A 24,660-nucleotide genomic window follows, 5' to 3' on the forward strand; every position below is an offset into this window, starting at 1 on the left:
AGCACTGGCATGCTTTTGCAGGCACATGGAGCATATCTCAACCCAATCTACAGCAGAACCACTTTAGTCAGTCTGCAAATGCAAATGAGGAGTAAATAGTTATTAAAAGATATCGTTAATTGGGGATCACTTGTTAGGCAGTGTTATTACAGAAAAACTTGATGACTGCATCTTGCCATTTCCCTCCACATCACATCTTTGCCTTTCCATATACTCCTCTTCATTCTTCAAAGTCCACTTCACATGGTTCCCCTCTATACAATCTTCTCCATGAGCGTAAAGCAAGCTATCTGATGAATTCTCTATGTTCTCATGCCACTTAGGTCATATCTTTGTAGCAATATTCATTGGGTAGTAATTTAACTTTTTACCTCTATTGCATACTCTGTGCTGGGAACTCCTTACTCATTTTTGTAATCTTGACACATAGTAGGCATTCAGAAAATATTACTTTAAGTGAAGAAATGAATAAATGGACCTGAAGGAGTGACATGGTTTAATAACCATGGTGTAAGCTGGGAGAGAAGGCTATGGGGCATCTACAAACCCTAGCCATTGGGGGGAGCAGCAAGCCTTTTGCTTGAGAAATGTTATGAGGCTCAGACCCAAAAAAAGCTGCATGGACTTGTTTTTTCATGTGTTGGAATCTGGAGCCCTAGATTCTGTAGCTAAGCTTGGAGAGGCGGGAAGATGCTTCCCATGCATGAAGTATTGTACATTCCTGGGTTAGAACATGTTTTCTTTGGGGGTTGCTGTGGTTTCTTTTTCTTTTTTCTTTTCATTTTTTTCCAGCTTGGAAGCATCTAATGTTTGCAATAACAATAACAACAACAAAAATCTAAGGCTGGCCCAGCATGAATCAGGCGGAAATTTGTACATGCGGCGGGTGTAGGGGGTAGGGAAGGGGAGGGTAAGAGGCCGAGGGAGGGGAGAAGAAAAAAAAAACATGGTTGCCAGGAGCTTAGCAGAAGAAAATGCCATGAAGGACACGTGGCTGGCACAGGGGGCAGCAACATCTGTTCTCGATGAGGATCCGGGTGCGGGCTGTGTGTGCATGTGTGGGTGCATGTGTGTGGAAGGGAACCCAGGCACTGTGCTGCAGGAAGTCTGCTCGGGCCTCGGCCTCTCACCGGGGTTAGATCTGCAGCCAGCTTTGTCTTGAGAGGCTTGAAGGGGCTATGGAAAACAAGCCGGAGAAGAGCCACAAGCGCCTCCTGACCCATTTGAATCTTTCTCCTGCCAAGTTCTCGTTACTGATCGTACATAGGAGGGAAAACAAGGTATAAGACTGAAAAGGCTCTGGAGAATCCACTGGGGAAACAAAAGGCTTACTTAGGATTCCTGGGCAGGGCTTCTGAGATAAGGAAGAGGCAATGAGTCTGTTCACAAAAGAGGTGCATAGTCTAAGGTTTCTTTTGTTTGCCTGTTTTGCTTTATTTATTTATTTATTTATTTATTTTTCAGTTTGGTTAAGCATTCAAAAGCCCATTTTCTCTCTTATTCTTATTACTCTGTTCAATGAAATAGAGGACAAATGAGGTGGAGGGCTTGTATCTCTATGGACAGTGGGTATCCTCTCTTATGGGGGAGCTTGTGAAGCAAGGTCACCCCAAGTGTAGGGCTGGAGCTGGGATACTGTCAGCAAACCTCAGATCTGAGCTGTTGGGTGCCACTTTAAACAGGGGTCTGATGTCCAGTTGGGTGCCTATGCTTGGAAAGGCGGATCCTTTCCAAGAAGAGCCACAGAAAACCAGCTTGGAGCTCGAGGCCTGGAAGGAATCAGGCTGGTGGACAGGGGAGGGGAGCCTGTGCCCCTCACTGGCCTGTGGCAGCTGTGTGCCCTGGTCGTGGCCACTCCCTTGGTGGGAATGCCGGTGGGGGCACTTAGGGTGTGTCGCCCGCCTTAGGCTGGCCTCACTTCAGAAGCCTTCTCACACAGGGATGATGATAATGAAGATAATCCCGTGCATGTGTGTAGCATTTCAGTGTCTACAAATGCTTTCACAGATACACTCACATTTGAGAGCAAAAGAACCTAAAAGTCAACCAAGGGAGATATCATTTTCCCATGGGAGTTAGTGACTGGACTACGGTCACATAACCAGGGAGAAGAAAGGCAATAGATGAGCGGTTCTCAACCTGTGGGTTGTGACCCCTTTGGGGGTCCAATGACCCTTTCACAGGGCTCACCTAAGACCATCGGAAAACACATATATAATTACATATTGTTTTTGTGATTAATCACTATGCTTTAATTATGTTCCATTTGTAACAATGAAAGTACATCCTGCATATCAGATATTTACATTACGATTCATAACAGTAGCAAAATTACAGTTATGAAGTAGCAACGAAAATAATTTTATGGTTGGGGGTCACCACAACATGAGGAACTGTATTAAAGGGTCGCGGCATTAGGAAGGTTGAGAACCACTGCAATAGATGGAGCCAAGCTTTCTCTCCTCAGAGCTTCAAAGAGTTGAAGGGACCCAGGTGGTCCCAACCTTGCCCAGCCCGGAATCCCAGCCCTGGCCACACTGACTGCGCACTTAACTCCACAGCAATGACACAAAAGAACAGTCAGTAGAAAAAACTCCTAACGGTGTCACAGAACTCAGGGTCTATTGATAATCTTTTTATTCTTCACTATTTAGCAAAATATTTCTTTCCCCCCACAGTAATCAAGCTACTTCTTCAGGCTGTTACCCTCCTGCCAGTTCTCTCCGCAATGTGGGGCTGCCCTGACCATCCTACCTCATTCATCCACTCAGAAGTATTTACTGAGCACTTCCCATGTGGTAGTCAATATACCATTGTCCCAAGGACTTGAGATAGAACAGTGACTAAAATAAAGTCCCGTCCAGTGGGGGAAATAGACATTAACTCTAACAAGTACTTACTTAGTGATTAGAAAATAACAGTTCTATAGAAACATAAACAGGCTGTATGAGGCAGCACTGTGTATTGGGGGATAGGTAGAGAATGAGGAAGGATAGCTGTCATTGTGGGTCAAAAGGTCAGACAGGGACTTTGGGAGGGTGGGGTAAGCCAACTGGAAGGACTTTCACTTTTGCTTCCAGTGAAATGAGAAATCACCCAAGGACTTTAGCAGAGGGATGCTTGGATTTAAGCTACATTTTAAGGGGACCCACTTGGCTGTTGTGTTGAGAGTAGACCGTGAGAACAGACAGGGTATCATGAGACCAGCTACAACACTGTTGCGGTAATCCAGGTGGCAGGTGACACAGGTTAAGTGGTGAAGTCGTGGGATTGTGGGTATCTTTTAAAGACCGAGCTAGTGGGATTAGCTGATGAACTGAATGTGGAGGGCAAGAGAAAGAGAGGAATGAAGATGACACCAAGGATGTTGTCCTGAGCAACTGAGATGGACAAGTCGGCACAGAGAAATGAGAAACCACTGAGCATGAATTCCTTAAATTCTACTGAATTCCACTTGTTACCCTACAAGCCTTATCTCCAGTCATCGTTCTAGCCTTCCCACCTGCCTCAGAGTCGACAGTATCTGTAACCTCTCCTACTCCCTTTACTTCGAGTCTCCAGTCTCTCAACAAGATTACTACCCACAGCCAATAACTATATTCAAGTCTCACCTATATCAAAAGTCTTTCCACGAAGTTACTGCCCATCTCACTCCTTTCACTGAGCTTAGAGAGCAGAGGGCAGGCACTGCTAGTCCTGCAAATAAACCTACAGGTGCTACCTGATTTTTTAAAACTGGGTTCATGTATTACTTTTATACAATTAAAATTAAGTTTAAAAATATTATGCAAAAACATAGCTAATAATATCAGTGGAGCTGAGATTTAAATTCATTGGCCAGGGGATGAAATGTGTACCCTTTCTTACAAGTGCTGTTTGCTGTGATTTGTAAATAACTGTAATCTTTTGGGAGTATCACCCTTTTCTCTATCATTACTTCTCTGGTGGGTGAGGCAAAACATAGATACACAAACATACATACACACAGGAGTGGGCAAAGTAGGTTTATAATTGTTTGTATGGAAAATAACACATTAACAAATAATAACACAAAAATAAATTGTTTCATGTACTCACAACTGTAACCCTACTTTTGCCAATCTCTATATTTTATACACTTTGAAAAATAAAGTGTAAGAGACTTAATAGAATACTTTGCTAGTGTTCAGTCATTATAACAAACAATTATTTAAAAAAATAATTTCACTTAAAGGAATATCTATTTCGGTAGGATAAATTAGAAACAATTCAAATTATATGAACTTTTTGAAAGTGCTTGTCCATATGATTATTTAATAAAAGCGTTATACAAATGACCATGATGGTAAATGGCAGACTAATCCATGTCCCATGGAATTTAAGATCAGTCTCAGTGAATGTCCTGAGTCATGCTCAGACTGCGTCGAAAACACATTTTAGAAGTATTAGTGGACCAAAGTCCCCATGAAAAGAAGAAAGGGATGGAATTATTTCTAGATATAACCTGATTATATCTGCTCGCTGCTAATTTTATAGCCTCAGCATAATGATTGGGAAGCATCTAGAAGGTCAGGCAGGTCAAAGAAAGTTGCATTTCTGTGATGTCAATTTTGCAAGCAAGTAGCATTTAAATTGTCTGCAAGCCTGGGCTAGACATGAAAAATCAAAACAACAGAAAAATAAGGAAAAGCACAGAGTAAATCAGAAAAAGGGTGGGGTGGGAGGAGAGAAAGGGACAAGCCATGTCATAAAGAGAATTAACAGAGTGAGAAAGTGGCCCACCCAGGAGGCTGAGAAGACAAATGAAGCTGAAGGCAGCCTGTGGAAGGAAGCCCACCAGGATGTCACAGTGTGGCTCCACGGGAGTTTCAGATGAGCATACATTCTCACAAATGTTGTTCATCTAGATGAGGTTTTCCAATTTGCACGGCTGTGCTTTTAATGTTTCATTAAAAAAAAGAAAAATAGCGGCGAAAGAAAACAATGGTTTTTGCTTTCAAAATGAAAACCTTGTCCTAATTAACATTTGGAGCTGGGCTCTCAGAGATTCCAGCTGAAGGATCTGAAGTCGGCCCTGCACCGAATGGGACCCTGGACAAGCCTGCACACATGCCCAGATTTTCAGTCTGGTGTGCACTGCACAGAACTGGCAGCGACATTCACAAACAGATCTCCAGGGGACTGGAATTTGGCAGCTGGTAGGCTTGAAAGACAGCTCCAACTTAAACTCATTTTCAGATTTTCTCTGGATTTTAACACGTCCAACACGTATTTAGATTTAGATTTGTAAGGACCTCTACTACCCTGACCAGAAGTGGAATAGCTGTCCCTACTAGTGGCTGCTAGGCCGTTACTCTTCCCACTGTGATTAAACCCTTTTTAATTACTCCTTTCCACTCACAGATACTAAAGAACTTGGCAAGACAGTAAGAGAAAAGTAAGCCCATATGACCCTTCCTCGGCGAGGCAGGGAAGACATGATTGTTATATCTGATTTGTAAACAGCTGAAATATGGCAAAGAGAAGTTTGATTATTGGCTATTATTTACATGACAAGATATAAATAAAGGAAAACAAGAGAAGTTAGACAACCTCACAATCCCATCGTGCCCAAGCAATCAACTTGTAATAGAACATTGGGGTTTCTGTCTATAGACCTCATTAAACAGAATCGTTTTTCTCCTTTTAATAAGGAACTTATAAAGACATACTCACATGTATGTTTTTTGAAAGATGAGTAGCAATTCTATCTGGTCACAGTTTGAAGTTCAAGTCCTGGGCATTTATTAGAAGTAATCTGTGACTAATGATACAAAGGCATTCCTAAAGCACAGTAACAGAGGTAAATCTTATAGGCAGCCATGAGAACAGACTGGAAAGAATGACTGAACAGGTTTCCCTCGGCAGCTGAGGGAAAGAGAAAGGGAGAGGTTTGGAATCAGAGGAGGGATCTTAGTATTGGTGTGTTCTTTAAGTCCCTGAAAACTATCACTGTTGGGCCATCTTCCTCAAACTCTAGGGTGGCAGGTATCTAGCCTGAAGGAGCATCGGAACCACCTGGAGGGCTTTTGTACACTGGCTGCCAGACACCCTCCCCAGGGTTTCTGACCCCAAAGTCCTGGGTGGGACCTGAGACTCTGGCCAGGGGCCCCAGCTGTCTCGCCCACCTGGTTCTCTGCAGGCTCAGGTATTGCTGCCCTCACATGGGAGTCCTGAGCCTCAGAGAGCTTCCTGGGCCAGACTCACTGAGGCCTTGAAGCATTTCCCCTGGAGAAGGTGCCCTTTCCTGCTTTCCCACAGGAGGACCTGAGCCTGGTTTAGCTGCCACAGGAAACATGGGACTTCTACACTGGAGTCTCCCAGATACACATATGTTTTCACTTCACCTTTTAGAATAAAGAATCCTCAAATTTATGGTTGTGCTAGTATGGTTGTGCCACCTGCAATGGAGCTTCACAGATATGATGAGCTAGAACACTTTTATCTATCTATCTATCTATCTATCTATCTATCTATCTATCTATCTATCATTTCACATCTTGTCATAAAATAACAAGGACTTAAGATCTTAACAAGAGATGAAGCCCTTCCTCCAGAAGGGTCCCACATCATCACAGACCCATAAGTATCACTATTGCTCAGGTATCCCCTCCTGCCACCCCTCACCTTTGATCAGTTTCATTGAAATCTGCATGGAGACATTCTGCACCCAGAATAGAACACATCACCTAGAATAATGGGACTCTTTAGTCTGACTCCATCTCCTCTCTACTTTTTCTTGGTTCAAACTCTGGGCAAGAAAAAGAGGTCCTATAACCACTGGATTTTCATTCCATCATCTCCACTTCATCACATCAATTGCACCCCTCCCCCTCCTGCTCCCCACATCCCATTGAGGTTGAGCAGTGAACCTAGGCAATACCAGTGAGTGATCAAGAAGCACACATCCCAGCCCCACTGGCGTGGCTCAGGGGTTGAGCGCCGACCTATGAACCAGGAGATCGTAGTTTAATCCCTTCAGGGCACATGCCTGGGTTGCAGGCTGGATCCCCAGTGTGGGAGGTGCAGGTGGCAACAGATCAATGATTCTCTCTCATCATTGTGTTTCTATCTCTCCCTCTCCCTTTCTCTCTGAAATCAATAAAAAATATATTAACAAAACAAAAATGAAGCAGCACATGTCCCAGACACAGCTAACAGGGCTACCATCTGAAATACAGAAAACAAAAGGGAGAAGTCCAAGACAACAGGGAAGAAAGAATCCAAGGAATGGCAACAGCAGACGGAACGAATTAGTGATGGAAGCACTGCTGTTATCAACTACTAATGCATAACGACACTATAACTGCCCACCTGCATTTAAGTAAATGTGGCCGCTCTGCCTGAGCTAAATTTGTCCCCAAGGCCTCCTCACCTAGACTTTCCACCCACATTTCCCTCCTATGCAAATGTTTATCAAGATACTAACTCTTATACTAATGCTACATAAAAATAGTTCTACTGGTTGCTTTAAGAAAACACAAATATGTTTGCATTTAAATCCATGGCATGCTAGACGTATAGGGAAAGAGCATACCAAACAACAGAAAATGGTTAGCCATGTCAGAGATCACAATACATATTCCTTTAAAATGCGGCAAAGACTAATATGCCTTTAAACACGTCCCTTTATAACTCTGTAAAAATCTAACACTTTCAGGATATCTTCACACAGATTTATTTGAAACAGTTCATTTAGTTTTTTAAGCCCATTATTTTCTATTCTGTTCTTAATAGGGGATGGTGACTGTTAACTCTTTTCTAAACTATTTGCTACATGAAAACATTTACTAAAGATTAATACTACATTAATCTTTATCCTTCTCCTCTTAGGTTTAAAAATTCCAGTTCTTTTGATTATCCCTTTTGATGTTATTTTTGTTACCATCAATTGTTGTGTGTTTTCTAATGGCTATGGAAGTCAGATTTAATGAGAAAATAGGATCAGATCAATGGTGAGAATACTGACAAGTCAAGGAACTATGTGGGTTTCTGCTGGTCCCACTTATACTTCTTGGAGCTTTTTTTTAGAACAGAGCCATATTGCTGTTTATTCAGGATCAGCCATGTTTTTTTCAAATTACCTATAATTTAAAAGCAATCCAGTCTTTTGTGGCTTATAAGAATTTCAATTGTAAAAAAGTTTTATTAAGCAAACTTTTATCAAATCCTCCTCCAGGTCAGCTTGGCTCATCACTCTCTCAGTGTATGCACATATCTGTGTATTGCTTGTCACACTATCTGTTAGGATAACGGAAAAAAGCACTACTTTTACTTTGAATAGCAGAAACTATTCAAAATTACTGATAAATGGAATTTCATTAGTTTGTCACACATTCCATTAGTGTCTACCAAACACTCAGACCTTAGGTACTTGCACACTTTTTATCAGGCTCTGATTCATATATTTTAGTCAGAGTTTCTCTTGCCAGCTATTACCAGGATGGAAGTAGTAAAACCCAAATGGACTGATGCCAAGCTAGGCCAGTGCCAACAGTTTTCCCAAATGCAACCCATCAGTAAATAAGAAATCAAGGCTAGCTAAGAAAGCCCCAAAGCACAGCAGGGGCCCTTAAGAGAAGGACACAGGGATAATCAAGGTCAAAATCTAGGTAGAAGGCAAAATTCTCCGAAATAAGAGCAGGTTTGCTGGTTCCCCTGAAAATTTAGCATGACCCATACTTTATCGAGGTGTGGCCTCTCCACTGGCCCCAAATCACAACCTCATGCTCTGTCTTCACAGTTTTCTGAACCTGGTGTCTGACAAATTTAAAAGATACATTTTATCCATCACATTTTAAATCTAGGGATACTAATTTAGAAAAGTCAACCAGCTTGTCCAAGAAAACATGTAGTAAGGAATGGAACTGAGGTGCACGCCTGACTCCAGACAGGACAGCATTCTGTCTGCTGAATTACACCACCCTCACGGTGTCTATGGCAAGGCCTTTAGAGTCTATGCAGGACAGGTTTTTACTTCTCATTTCTTCTACGTCTTCCTTACCTTTACCTCCTATCTTTATTGTTCACACTACCCAGAAGATCGATCTAATGCTTTCCAATTTAAGACTCTCAAAGTCTATCTTCTTTCACGGGTCTGGAAGCAGGTGCCACTGAAGAATCAGGCCCGAGTCTGTCAAACGGGTAAAGAAGGAAACAAAACGTACCCTGCCACTCTGGAGTTTGCAGACCGTGGGAAGAAAAGACCTATCAGAGAATGTTGAAATAATGTGACAAGTGAGATAACAGGCATTCGCCAGGATATGTATAAGAATTTATAGGAGAAATGTCAGCTAATGCTCAAAGAGACTTATTTGAAATTCCCTCCCTCCCCCCCCCCAAAAAAAAACACCTTAAAATGATTTTTAAGGTTTACTGGAGGCCTCAAGAACATCAACTAACCACATCTACCTGCAGTAAACCATAAATAGTCATAACTGGGTATAACTAAACTGTTTCTTGATTCTTAATATGTTGCTTCAATAAGATCCTGTCCCCTCACAGTTATTCATATTATTCCTTAAGCAATATCACTACTAATATGTTATACTATTTGACAATTTATGTAAAACCTTGACATCAGTTATTTCACTTGCTTCTTATTGGAGTTCTGAGAGAAAGCCAGACAGAGGCTACACATAGCTAACAAGTGTAAATTCAGAATCTGAACCTAATTCCTCTGACATCATTCCACCTCTGTCCTCCTCCGCAACTCTCATTTATGAAAAGGAAAGGGCACAAATAAGAACCAGCCAAGGGCTGATGGGAGAATCAGAAACTTCAGTCCAAACTACAGGCTCCTGGGAAGAACTTGCAAGAAATACATGCTCACAGCAAAAGCAGAGCCAAAATGTAGGTCAATGGGCACTCGATGTAATCATCCCGCAGGAAGGAAATTAATCATTTCTATCCAAAAGGAGGCTGCATATGTGGTCTTTATTCTCAGCGGCATTCCCTGGAGAACAAGATGCTCTTGGTATAAATGGAAGCTAGGATGGTGGACTTTGGGGAAAAAAAATGTGACCTTATGAAGAAGAACGAAAGAAGGAAGAACTGAAGGAAGGAAGGGATGGAGAAAGAAGGGAGGGAGGGAAAACGAGAGGATAACACTTTCTTGTACGAGCATTTGACAGAATAAATATTTGTTTTCTACACAGACTTCTGTATGCTTGTCTGTAATTTTAATGGGCACAGGTTTGGGAGTGGAAAGAACAATTAGGAAACCAATGCAACAGCCCAAATGAGAAACACTGAGGCCCCAGCTAGGGGTGAGTAGAGCTGCTCATCTAACAATCTGGTGGCCAGCTGACCAAGTGACAGCCTGGATGTGGAAGTGTCTCCAGGTGATTTGTGAATTATGGGTCCCAGTGGAGCTCCACGCTGTGGCCTATTTCCCCTCCTTCTCTCGCATTCTCTGTCACACCCTCTGAGTTTGCACCTAATCATGTTGAGGCCACACCAGCAGCTCCACCCCCTGCTTTCTGCTGTACTTATTCAGTTCATGATGAATGCCACCACTTTATAAGCATCTATTATGGAGCACATGTGGCATGAGACTTAAATGCTTTATATACATTATCATAAGAATCCCTCATCACAACTCCTTAAAATAGTGTTGTTGCCCCCACCTCCCAATAACCATGAAGACACGAAGGCTCACACCACTCGGCTGACCCAGGGCTTGACTCTACATTTGTTTGACTCCAAAACCTTCAATCAACCAAGTCATCATTCCTTGCCCATTTGCAAATTACAAAAAAGAACTGGAAAATATAAGGAGTTCAGGTCAATGAGGACAAATACGAGAATCAATGAGAAAAATGTAATTTAAGGTATAAACAAGTTTGGGTTGCAGATATCTAGTAAGCACATGTTTTGTTTGTTTTTTTTTAGATTTTTTTAAAATTCATTTATTAGAGAGAGAGAGGAATTTAGAGGGAGAGAGAGAAAGAGAAACATGAATGTGGGAGAAAACCATCAATCGGCTGCCTCCTGCATGCCCCGCACTGGGATCCAGCCCAAAACCCGGGCATGTGCCCAGACTGGGTATTGAACTGGCAACCCTTTAGTGCATGGGACGATGCCCAACCAAGGGATACATACATGTTCTTGCTGAGACAATGGGAACATAAATGACTATGAGCAGATGGCATTATTTATACACATTTTGTTTTGTTGGTTTTTTTAGAAAAAAAATGTACAGCTGTCATCTAGAGAATGTGAGAGGCATAGAACAGTGGAGAACTGAGGGTGAAATCTCTGTGGCAAGGGGGTTATGACACACACAGAGGCACCAAAATGACACAAAGGGAAATGCGGGCTGGGGTAGTGAGGTGAGGTGTTCACTGGCTTGGGCTCATTGAGAGAAATAAAGGAGGGCCTCCACTATCTTATAGGGCGGAGGGTCTAAAAGGCACATCTTAGAATTATATTCAGTACTGGAAAGCAAAAAACAGAAAGCCCTTTTTAGACCAGGGAACAAGGTGTCTAATTTGAGCTCATAATTCTGTGCTGCACTTTATTAAATTTACTCTCTTTGTCCTAGCCCTCTTCAGTTTATCTCGCCTCGGAGTCTGTTTTCCCTCCATCTGTCTTTGACACTCTTAGGTTTCCCCTAATATATTTAGCTGACTTTTTCCAGTAAAGAATTAAGTGTTTCCCAAGATGCCCCCAGAACATGCCAGTTTCTGCCTCTCTCGTTCTTTCTTTCCCATTCTTGCTCTCCCTTTCTGCGTTTCTTCTTACGTATTTCCTCTGAGTTGTTTCTCCTTCCCTACCCATTTTCCTTTCCTATGATTAGTGATTCTCCTTTTTCTTCCTGCATTTTTCCAGTCCTTTAAGATTTTTTCTTCCTCTTAGCCTTTGCTGGAAGACCAGAGCAGAATCTTGTTCTTTTCAATCTGATTTTGTAGAACAATCAGAATGTAAATAATGTTGGCTAGAAGTACTCCTGGACAAAGGAAAATTCACCTTAGGGACTCCACGGGCTAGGAACCTTCTCATGTGCTCCCACAGTGACTAAAGTTGTGGTTCTCAAACTTGATCAATCTCCAGGATCCCCTGGGGGTCTTGCTGAAACACAGAGTCCTGGGTCCCGCCCAGGGTCTAAGACGGGGCCTGGGGGGGTGCATTTCTGACAGGTTCCATGGTGGTGCCATTGCGCTGGTCCAGGGACCACACTTGGAGAACCACTCAAGTGAGAGGACCAAGAGCAGTTGGGTGGCCAAGGCTCTGCTGAGCAAGGTAACATTCCTTGTCCCAGCAACCACAGGACTTGGAGAAGCCCAGGGAGCTCTGGAATAGGGATCCAGAGGATGTGCTGGGGTGCAGCGAGGAGGGTGAGAGAAACATGGAAGCTCCGTGCTTAACCTTCTGGGAAACACTGAGGCCAGCTCCAAGGCCTGCCAGCCACCCGCCCTCTTGTGATCACACAATGAAGCAGCAGAAGGGAATTCTCAGATCCTTTGATCTCTTCCCAGTCTTAAGTCCTCTGTCTGTTTATCTCCCTGTTCTCTGGCCTCCTCTTCCCTATCCTTACCCCCTGCCCAGTGTATGAGTCACTCCTCTCCTCCCCACCCCACTGTCATCTGTTTTTCTAATGATGGCAGAAGATGAGCTGTTTTGTTGGCTGCGCCATCACAAAGTGTACTCCATGTTCAACTTTTTCCCGATGCCCTCTCAGAACGCTATTTTATTAGTATCCTTTCCCTTTGTCTCAAACCCCACCCTTTCCCCTTCCTTGGCCTCATGTAGACTCCAGTTTCCCAGAAATGGCTCAATATAAACAGAGATAAAGAAGAATGGGGGAGGAGGGGAATTAACATACATGTGGGTTGCGGGGGGTTGGGGGGGTATTGGAAATCAATGGCTGTTAAACAGCTCTCTCTAGCACACAGCAGCCAGAATGACCCAAGTATTGCTGCTAAGTGGCTTAATTAGTTCCAGTGAGAGACTGGGAGGTCAAAACCTGGTGTGACTGAGACTAGAGGATTTGTATTTGTCACTGGCTGTTCCCAGGGTGAGAAAGCTTAAATGGTGTTTGCGTGTGCTTTCTGGGTCATCCCCCATCAGCGCTACCTCACTCATGACTCTTCCTTGCCTTCACTCCTGTCAATCTGACTAAGGAATTCACAGCGCCCTAGGTGCCCCAAGGTAGGGAATCCCCTATGTGAGCAAGTAGACAGGAATCCTCAAGGTGGTAAAGGTCTAATTTGGCGTACTCCACAGCAAATTTCAGGTCTGCCTCAGAGGTGGGGAACATAGATGCTTGCCTGACCCCTGCAGTGGGTGAAAATAAGGTAGGAAGCCACAGGCAGAGGGGAGGAGCATGTTGACCTGAAGAACAGCTGCCCTTCTGGGGTTGTAGCTGCTACGCAGATTCAGCTAATTGTTGCCAGATAGTCTTGTTTTTCAAGAGAAAAATCTTTGCACAAAGTGTTTTATATTTATTTTTACTTGGAGTATGTGTGCCTGTGTGTGTGAAATGTTTTATATACACATATGAATTTTATGTGAAAAATCCCAATTTTTAAAATATTAGCAATCAAAACAAGATTGTTTTCAGACACTGTGTTGGCCAAATAAACCTGTCTGTGGGCCATCGGTCTGCAAAACCCTGACCTAATTAAACTCAAACAGGCCCTGTTAGAGAATCCCAAAACCATAAATAATTCTGATTTGCTTTTAACTTACTTTTATTGAGTCATTTCAAATGAAACCCTGGAATTTTGCTTAAAGAAAAGCCAAAATCAGAAATCCTAATATCTGAAGTTGTGGGATTATAGAAATTAAACAAAAAGCACAGAAGTGGAGAAAGGGAGGACCTTGCATTAGAAAGGCTCAAGGCCTGGAGTTAAGCAGAGAAGTGTGGTCCAGGTTGGGGGAGGGGTTGGTGACTTACCTCACAGGACTGGATGCAGTGGATCAGGACAGGGTCTGGGTGCCATTGACGCCGCCCAGTGCACACGATGCTCTGAAGGAGAAGACAGAAAGTACAAACACGAAGACACCTGGTCAGTGAGAGAAGGGGCATGTCCTGCGCTTACCCTACCAACCCAACCCCATTTCCTAAGGAGTGAGACACCAACTTGGGCTCACCAAGCAGGTCAAGGCTGACAGGACTTTGCCGTGGAGCTGCTAGTCCTGCTGATGGTGCCACGGCACAAACTCTCAGTGGAAGGGACTTTTCATCGTCTTCCTCCTCCTTCTCCCTCCCCAAGGCATCGAATTTTCCAGAGTAGTGGTATAGGTGTGGTTTAACAAAGCTTCATCAATATTATCTATATACATAAAAGCCTAAACGACCGGCCAGTAGCTATGATGTCCACTGACCACCAGCGAGCACTCAATGCAGGAGCTGCCGAGCTGTGGTCACTTGGCACCTGGAACCAGAGAGGAGGGAGCCCGATTCTGGGGTGCGTCACCCAAGAACCGTCATCTTGCAATCCGGGATCCCTTGGGGGATGTCAGAGAGCTGGTTTTGGCCCAATCCCCGCAGGCCAGGCCAAGGGACCCCACTGGTGCACGAATCTGTGCACTGGGCCTCTAGTAATGAGTATAAAGTGGTCTTAGGCATAATATTGGTTTCATTTGTTTTGCCATTTTAAATAACGTTACAAGAAATGGCGAGATGGCTGTGATCAGGAAGCAGTGTGGGTTTTTAAAGGCTGAGAAATACAGCCTCACACGAAGAATCCTGAACCAGAAAGGGATCTCAGAAATGCCAGATCCTAAGATGTGAGCGCCAGGCAATCCTTGGAGGTCAAGTGCACTCTGCAACTCTGTGAGCACCACTTTCTCTTCCTTGTAGGGAAAAAGAGGGTCTGTGCCCTGACCAAATAGGGTTAATGTGAAACCACTGGGACTCAAAAGGGCACCGACATTAAGCTGGTGAGTGTGAAAAGACACTCAGGTTAGGACACAAGCTACTTTCTCATTCCCAACAGCCACTTCCAGATGCACATTTAAACAGTCATCTACTCTTCATTAAATGACAACTCATTTTCATTGAGCTTCTTCCTTTTAATTTTTGTATTTTAAAATTTCCAAAGACCCACTTCAGGAAAAGAGGAGGTCCCATAGGAAGTTTTCAAGGAGACAGAGGGATTCTCTCAATAGCCTGCAACCCACCCACCCATGTGCAGACTTTCATACTCACATTTTTATTTGGTACAATAGGAATTCAGTTCAATGGTAAGAAAAATAACACATGGGGAGATACAGGCTTTACACAAGATATCACCTCTATTAATTGGAAATTATAGACCCTACAATGCTAAGACTACAGTAATCAAATTGGAGACAATTGCATACATTAATATGGGTGTATATGAATATATACCTCATGGTCAGCTATGAGAATAGGAATATGCAATATTCTCCTGGAATGACATGACTGTAAACTAAAACTCCTCCTTCACAGCTTCCCTAAAGGGAAATAAACACTAAGAATCCTAACAAATTTTGATATTCAAAATTCCATATCGTACTATTATAGAAGGTGCTTTGGCATAAGTTATCATTGTACTTTAATAAGGGGATTATTAAATCTATTCAGGACTACAGATATATAAGGTAACCCCAAGAGGGGGTTCAGCCTCCTGAGAAAGTGAGCTGTTCTCCTGCACTTAAAGCCATTTAAGCAGACTATTTACTTATAGCTCTGCTACCTGGAAATGATTCTCATTTATGTTCTGAAGCAGGCACCAGTGGAACTCTATCACCAGGTAATGGTAATAAAAATGTACAATAACTAGTACCCTGGAAATGTGAATGCAAGCCACTGGATTCCTTCTCTTAGCACTGTATCCACTAAGGACCCTCATTCCCACCCTAATCAGTCAGCATTCAGTTCAGATCACAGGTATGCATCTCAGTAGGAGCCAGGGATGCTCTCAGAGTGCTCAATGTCTGGTGGGGAGGATGTGGAAGAATGTCAAACCCTCCAATAAAGGAATAACTTGGCCTTGAAACTATTTCATGATGACCATTGCCAGACGCTCTAGAACACGCTGAACTTTGTGTGTCAGCTTCTCTTCTATCCTCTAATCATTCTATCGGGTCCATCCCTTTTACCAATGTAGGAGTGTTGGGTTTATTTAAAACTTTAGAAATTCTCAAAATATACTGAAAAGGAAAAACAAAAGAGAGGAAAAGAGTCTGTCTTTTCTTTCTATTCTTTCTCTCCAAGGCTCTTTTCTGCTATTATTTCCAATTTATTTTTTATATCTTTATATTATGTAACTTTATTTCATGATCATGTAATATGTGTAAAATATAAAAGGCATAAAAGGGTACATAACCTCTATCCTGCTTCTGATCCCACAACCCATTTCCTCCCTTCTACTTTTAGTTGTCTTCTGTCATTATAGAGATAGTCTATGCATATACATACATCCTATATAATAAAACGGTAATATGCAAATTGACCCTAATGGCAGAACAACCAGAATGACAGGTCACTATGACACGCACTGACCACCAGGGGCAGATGCTCAACTCAGGAGCTGCCCTCTGGTGGTCAGTGTGCTTCCACAAAAGGAGTGCCGCTCAGCCAGAAGCTGGCTCATGGCTGGCAAGCGCAGTGATGGTGGTGGGAGTCTCTCCTGCCTCTGCGGCAGCGCTAAGGATGTCTGACTAACAGTGGGGAGCAGGCCTAAGCCATTAGTTGGACATTCCCCAAGGGCTCATGGGCTGCCAGAGGGATGTCTGACTGTCAGCTTAGGCCCGATCCCCTGGGGAGCTCCCAGACATACCCTGAGGGCTCCCGGACTGCAAGAGGGCACAGGCCAGGATGAGCCCACCCCCCCCCCCCCGCCCCCAAGTGCACTAATTTTCGTGCACTGGGCATCTAGTATATGTATAAATCCTTTCTTTCCTCACACAAATAGTAGAATACTGCAATTTTCTTCTCTGCTTTGGTCTATTGTTGTTTGCTTGCCTAACTTTATTTCACTTCACAATGTTTCCTGGTTGTTCTGTGCATTTTATAGTACCTGGTCTGCTGTGTCCTATTGACCGCACAGTGCTCCACTGCAGGGATGGACCCTAATTACTAAACTAGATCTATATTGATGGGTATTTTGTTCTAACAGACAAAGTCTTTTGTTATAAAAGACAAAGCTTATGTATAAATCATTTCACACGTGTACAGATACATCATCCACAGAATAAATTCATGGCTGTGGAATTAAAAATACCCATGTCCTTTTTTTAATGATCTACAATTCAGTCTTGAGACTAATTCAGACTGGCAGCCTTCCTTCATTTCTATAAACATGTGTAAGTTTCTGGTCCCTGTGTCTATGCCTTCCTAGATTTCAAAGTCCTTGAGAACAAAAACTATCTCCCACTCATATTTCTTTTCTCAGTGACACAGAGAGAAATGATGTTTTACGAGTAACTGTCAACCACTAAATATGATGTTGTATTGCTAGGATTCTCCCTTGTCTTCTGGACAATGAATGTCACTCATCCTGTAAGTAAAGATATGCATATATCATTAATTGAACTAGTTATTGATCAAAATTGGAGGAAAATTTCAAATGCTTTTCAGGACCTACATTTTATGGGTACTTTGTGGTGGTGAGGTGAAAGAGGGGAGTGAAATAGAAAGTAGTAATAAAGCGGCATAGAAGGTCCTGGTGAGTGTGTTAATTCATGAAACAAGGGGACTCTTCTGCCATGGCAGCTTACATAGCAAGCCAACCAAAATTTAAGCCAGTGAATTCCTCAAGGTCAATCAATTGAAACATAAGGACAGCCAATCATACAACAAGGCTTTAAGCTACAGCCAATCAATCAATAACTTCCTTGCTTTGCTTTTGCCTTTTCTCTGTAATAAAGTATTTCCCTGGCAGGGTGCTTCTAGCTACTCCATTGGAATTGATTTTTGCTCAAGTAAGCTCAAAATCATAAATGCTTCGGTTTATTTTTTAACAGCTCAATATGATTTTCTTATTTTCTGGAACATTTTTGGCAAATTATAATCATATATGATTACATTTGAATGGCTACAGAAAATAATTGAGAAAATAACTTTATATCCTCTGTGCAACTTATCAAACCTTAACATTTTGCTATATCTGCTTCCCCAGTATAATAAGTCACTAAAAATTTAATTAATGCCCCCTATATGTGTGCCTCCATTATCATTCTCCTTCCTTACTCCTTATTGGGTAAAACTATTTTGAATTTTTTAATTATTATTGCTATATGTTTGTATGTAGTTACAATGATTGCTATGATACTATTGGCAAGTCATTGCTCAGATGAATTCATTGTGCAAGAATAAGAGCCAAGAATTTGTTTTGAACTTTCAAATAGAAAGAGATTCAGAGAAAATCAATTTAAATATTTGAGCCATTAAAGTTGGTTGGGCCATTTAAAAAATGTTTTTAAAATAAGAAAAAAAGGAAGAAGGAAAAATAGTATAAGGGAGGAAGGAAGAAGAGAGAAAGAGAGAGAGAGAACCATTTAAGGGCTATTGGGATGATCTAAAGCTGTATGAAGGCTGTTGCCTAGTTAAATGCCTAAAGGTCACAAGACTGATGGTTAGCCAACATTAAGATCTAACAAAAAAAATTACTCAATTGTGTTTTTTTATTCCACGAGTTGTTTGGCTCATCACATCAGACCACAGAGCTCTGCTGCTGCCCATGTTTATGGCAATTTCCTTATTTCTATAGATGTAGCAACCTAAATGTAGCATTATTCTGCATATTTATTTGGGCCATAGTACATTACCCTGACATCTACTTTCCAGTTCCTCTTCCTTTGCCCTCCAAGACCCTCTTGACTAGTCTTCTCTAACAATGAGGGACTCAATGCCTAGAGACGTATTCAAAAAGAGTGAGCAATTCCATGCTTAAAACTGATGAAAAAGACGACCTTTCCAGGGCTCATGGGACTGGGCCATTTGTTTTCCCACTCTTGTGGGGCAAATATGACTGGAGCTGTTAGACATAGCTGTACCCTTCAAGAGGACACTTTGGAGGGTGGTGGCCAGGATTAGGACATGAGGAGGCAGAAGGGTGGGTGACACCATTCTGTTTGAAATTATGGCTCCTGGAGGAAACGATCTTTTCTTTTTTTTCCTGCTTTTCTCTTCCTCTTAAAACATTTTGTTTTTATTTTAGTAATTATTAATCTTTTGGGGACCAATTTTGAAAAACAGAGCCAGAAATCATAAGATTTGTTTTGACTGAGCAATTCTGTTGAAAAACTGGGGAGGTTAAGAAAGGGATTTCATGCAGTGTTGAGAATTTGCAAACCTAACATGTTGCAGCCACAGGAAAATGTCATTAATTTGGACCTCACTACATTAATTTGGATTTCATAATTATAATATACTAAAAAAAAGAAAAGCATTGTCTATAAAAAATGGATTTATGAAGCAACCTACTATGGGAAATAGGATGTTATGATGGATGCTCTTGTACTTCGGAAAGAAACACTTTCAAATACAATTTAGAAAAACTCATTTACACCCAAACAGTTGCCACATTATACATAGAAAGTAATCTCTCCATGAAATCAGCTTCCTCAAGGACCACTTCTTCACTGCGGAAGTCAAAACCTTAATTTCCTATCTTAAATAGAAAAGCCATGAGATATCATACAACATTCTCTCGTCACAATGGTTAATCATAAAAATTCAACCTTGCACAGGCTTTGTGGAAAAATCAGGTTTGCCTTGAGAGATGGCTCTCTGGAGGTGGGGGCCACTCTTCTCTGGGTTCCTTCATTTTATCTGGCAACCTTGTTCTGAGCAGGGGATGAAATGAGTCATGCATTGAGGACATCTGGGAATAAGAGTAAGGCATCATTCCTACCCTTAAGAATCTTATGGTTCTGGTGTTAGAATTACAGATAAGAGAAAAGGAAAGAGACAAATTAAGATGAAAAACAAAGATGAGGAAAGTACCAAGTGCTCCCAGCAACAGTCTAAGGAACAACTCCATAGTCAGGCTCCTTGGACCTCAGGCCTCTGGGTGCTGCAGGAGGGCAGTCAGAAGAGGCCCTTGTGTCTGGGTGTGAGCAATGGTACTGCCTGGACATTTGGCTGTCTCCTGCCTGTCCCAACTACCAGATGCCACTGCTCAGTCACCTTGATGGTCAGGCATTTATTGGACTGCCGAGAGCCCTTTTGTTTAGCGTCCTCTCTATCGGGATATTTCTCTGCTGGTGCCATCACCATAGAAAGGCCTAGATGTCTGTGTGTAGTAGGTGAGGGAGGAAGACGCCTTCACAACAAAGGCCCTGAAAGTCCACTTGACAATTTCAACCCTTACCTCTTGCTTCTCATAGTCTGAAACATTTAAAAAATAACAGCATGTTTCCTTCCTTACTCTCTTCTGTTGGCAAGGCTAAAGATGGAAGTAAATTTTTCATCTTAATTCCCTTCCTGTATTATTTGTTCTTTATGTCTCAGAGTCTTCCTTCTATATTCTTTGAAATGTTCCTTTGGATGTGGGCCATCTTTTTCCTCAAGCTTTTCCTCTTTTTCCTTCTTGATTTGCAATTCTTCTCTTTAGGAAATGACCCATGTAGTTGTTCCCCTTAAGGATGCTTTGAAAGCCTCTGAAATTATTCCAGGGAATAAGCTGTCTGTTGGGAACTGCTCTGTCCCTGATATGTGAAAGTGTCCCTTTGCTCACCTGGACTTTGACAGGCTCCATCCAGTGCTCCAGAGTGTCTGCAGTGATGTTCTCAGGCAGAATCACCGGGTCCCTAGGGGGCACTACACATGATGGGGTGCACACTGCACCTGAGGGAACAGAAATTTACAGCACACACATGAACTTCCCAGATCTCAGTCTTTTTCATTTGGAATCAACAGTTTTGCTTTTTCCTCAGCAATTGCCCTCTATGCTGAGGGTCATCATTATCATGGGTAAGGGCAGGGCTGATATTCCTCTTCTATGCACCTGTGAAGATACTTTATATACAATTAGTGAAGGGCCTCTGCCCCCAAGTTCATGCCCTATGCTCCAGGTGACCATTCCTCTTTCTGAACTCCTTTGGAATCTCGGAATATCTGCATGAGCCAGCAGTTAAAAGATTAAGTCCTGGTCCAGCAGACATCCAGGACCCCACTCCAGGACTCTGGCTAGCCAAGGTCTCTCCTGATTGGTTGATGCATTTTAAGTACATTTAATATTATTTCTGCCTATAGGATCCAAAGCATCTACTACCTAAGGACTTTACTAGCTGACCCATAAATTTTGAAGGCAGATTAATAATTTCTACATTGACGATCTTTATGTTGGCAGCCTTGCAAGAAAATGATGTGATTAAAAGAAGAAATGATGGGAAATCAAAAGCAGAGATTTTGGTCACATGTTTGCCTCTTATAGCAAAATCTTGGACTCCACTCTTTTGTAGATGGAGTTCAAGTGTCTTCCAAAATTCTATTCAAAGAAGGTACACTCCAGGGTTTTTTATTTCCTCATCTATAGATTTGATGATCTCCAAGTTTCTTTTCAGCTCTCACCATCTCTGTTTTGATGTGTTGTTGTTTTTTGCTAACTTGTATAACTCAAAGAGCCACATGACTCTGAAGGACTCTATATATGTGAATATATGACATATTAATGTAGAAATCGGAGGGTGGAGAGATGAGAATTTGTTCATGAAACACCACTTGAGAAGCACAGTCCAAGCTCCCCACTGCCTGACCTCAAGATATCTCAGTGAAAAGGGCAATTTGAAGAGGGTAAAGAACCGTCTCAGAAACTAATGAGCTTTCTCATGAACTCCAATTATATCCACTGGCATTACACAAGTTAGAATGGCTTATAAAACCACTGCATGCTTGTAGAGTTAGCATTAATCTCACAAGGTTTTCCACCAACAGCATCTCTTTCCCATGATGATTTGGTCTAGCCAGGGCCAAGTTGAGTCCACATCACTATAAACCAGTTCTGGCCACAGAGACCTTTAATTGCAATTACTTGATTAAGAAATTGCCCAGAGGCTCTGGAGCCTGGTCCTCTGCAGAGAAAGAATGGCTGATGAGCCACACAAGCAAATGCAATCTCAAATCGTCCCTTTCAGGAGTTCTCTGCTGCAGGCACACTGCAGAGGAGCCCAGTACTTGCTGGGTGTGTGGCTCCACCTTCCCATCTCTCCTCTTGGAACTGCAACTCCTCCCCAAACTCATCCACTTTCAGCCTGCAGTGAAGTAGGTAACATGACCAGACACTATGCAAATAGCTCAGTAGCTGCACCAACATTATACACATGTGGAGGAGTAAAAGGAATGAATTTGTTATAGATTTCTATTTTACTGAAACAGCTCAGAGTCAACTGCATATCCATCCACTCCTCAAGGAGAACAGTGGATCTATTCAAGATCCAGCCAGGCCTAATAAAAAGGTAATTTGGGAACAGAATCGGCATCTCTTCCTGAACTTACCGATCCCATAGCCCTGTTCGCACTTGTATTCCACAAAATTCAGCTCTGAGGGTGGTGGTGGACATTCCCCTTGCAGCTTCTCACACAACTTGAACTCCTCAGTCCACAGTCCTTCCTTCGTGCAGAGGATGGAAAGCTAGACGATCGAAAGTAAAGAATATTTCATTATTGCTTTGTTAACTGCATTTAGAGTGGGGAGAGGGGGTGTAATCAAATGATAGTGTTCTCCAACTTCTAGAACTTAGAATAAAAGATACTCTTGAAATAATAAGTCATGTTGTTACTGACCAAAAAATGTCATGACAATTTTTTTAATGTTTTCATGTGAAGGAACCATGAAGAATTTTGACATTAATGAAATTTATGATGTGTTTTCCTTTGGCTGTAAACACAGGATAAGCTATCCACTATAGCCTACGGACTCAGAGATATTTTTGGAAATTTTTTTCCCTGGTGCTATTTTTCTTTGGCTCATCCATTCTGTCACACAAATATTGTTTGTGGCAAATGTTAGACTTTTTTCAAGATGAATTTGACCTAGTGAAACTAATTCACAAAATTCTGAAGGTACTTTTTCCCTTTCTGCTTGAATGGATACAACAGAGTTACTTTGGATCTCATCAAATTTCTGTTGCCTTTCTCCACATGTGTGCTGGTTTGTGTGACTCTTGGCTTCACACCTCCAGCAACACAAAGTATCCTAAATGCAAAGAACATACAGAATAGCACTAATTCATGAAACCCAAGAAAGTGAGTTTTTGGAATTACAGATAACTGTCCCTTCATCTGGCCAATTTCATGAGTCCTTAAACAGTCAGTGCAAACAGAGGTGTCTGATTTCTTGTCATATCCATAGCATATTCTCTTCACACCTGTCCTGCAGTGCTTATCTTAGAGTGCTGGACACTGAGATATAGACAGGTGCCAGGAGAGCAGTCAAGGTCACTGATCTTTGCCTAGAGAGCCCGCTTAACTTCCTGTCTCATATATCGTGTGGTACTTGTAAAGATTCCAAAATAAAATTGATCTTAATCATATAACCATGATAAGACTATAGTTTTCTCGTGGGACCTCTACTTCCAAAATCCTAGAGAATAAAAATCAAGCAGCACTTTCAGCTTTGCCTTTATTAAGGAATTCATGTGTCTGTTCAGGACTCTGTTCCATTGAAGAACGTAATATTGGTATTCCTAGGTCAGTGGCCACACATGGGAGGAAATCACATTGCTGAATCAGAACCCCAGCCTTTTTTTGGAATTTACCAATGTATCCAAACCATCAGGTTTTTCTTCTTATGCAAAAGAAAATTCTCAAAGAATATTCCAAAAAACACACACACACACACAAAAAAAAACAAAAACATGGTATCTTCTGAATTCCCTATGAAATGATAATACCCCAGTTAGAATCCCAACTTAGTAAGGCCCTGTGTGTTAGGATTCACTTATATCATTTCTACTCAACATTCTTGGATTGGTCATCAAGATTAGGGTACAGCCTGGCCCAAAACAAAGTTCAAGTCATCCTTACCCTTTCACTTTCCTGGTTACAGTTGAGCACACATTGGCTGTCGAGCTCAAAGCCATTGGTACATTCGTACATGCCTTCAAACACAGGAGAGGGGGGCTCACACACCACTGGGATGCAGCTGCCTTGCTCCCAGGTTCCATCCTCCAAGCACTGTATCTTCAGGAACTTTCTGATAAGACATAAAACATAATAGTCCATCAGACTGACTCACAAAGGTCATGGAAACACTGGATCCTTAGTAATACATGATAAGAATTCGCAAATAGGCAGGGGCAGTTGGATTTGGTTAGCCAAATGCCCTATCTCTCCAATCTAATGTCTAAGACATGGAAGGGAAAATAGCAATGTACACTTAATAGTGATAATAGTAGCTTGTGTATAGTAACCTTTGATATAGAGCTCTCAAAAGAGATTGGTAAATATCAGTGCAGGGTCTAGATTATTTACAGTTGGGTTTTCTCTAAGCCTTTCATCTTGGAGCAGTCTCACACCTAAGTGCACTGGTAGGCTGGAATACAGAGATGGTTATCACACACTTAGGGGACCATCCAGTAGGGATCAGAGGGTCATCAGTGTTACTATGGTGATATAACTTAAGTTGCCAATATTTACTGGTTCTCCAGAGAGGGGAGAAGATGCAGTTTTGTGAATCTTCTTTTAAAACAGAGACTCTCACCCTGAACTTCAGAAGGGCA

At 42.1% G+C, this 24,660-nt stretch overlaps 1 protein-coding gene across 1 annotated transcript in view; it reads right to left on the reverse strand.

Moving 5' to 3' along the window:
• Positions 1–24,660, reverse strand: part of PAPPA2 (pappalysin 2) — a 229,048-nt gene that overhangs the window by 20,319 nt on the left and 184,069 nt on the right. The window contains exons 17-20 of the mRNA XM_059673457.1: positions 23,966–24,134; positions 22,436–22,571; positions 20,676–20,785; positions 13,919–13,990 (exon numbers count right to left, since the gene is read on the reverse strand). Of these exons, the coding sequence (XP_059529440.1) occupies positions 13,919–13,990; positions 20,676–20,785; positions 22,436–22,571; positions 23,966–24,134 (487 nt within the window). The remainder of the gene's footprint in view (positions 1–13,918; positions 13,991–20,675; positions 20,786–22,435; positions 22,572–23,965; positions 24,135–24,660) is intronic.

This window comes from Myotis daubentonii, chromosome 18 (assembly GCF_963259705.1).
Source record: "Myotis daubentonii chromosome 18, mMyoDau2.1, whole genome shotgun sequence".
In the NCBI taxonomy this organism is placed as follows: domain Eukaryota; kingdom Metazoa; phylum Chordata; class Mammalia; order Chiroptera; family Vespertilionidae; genus Myotis; species Myotis daubentonii.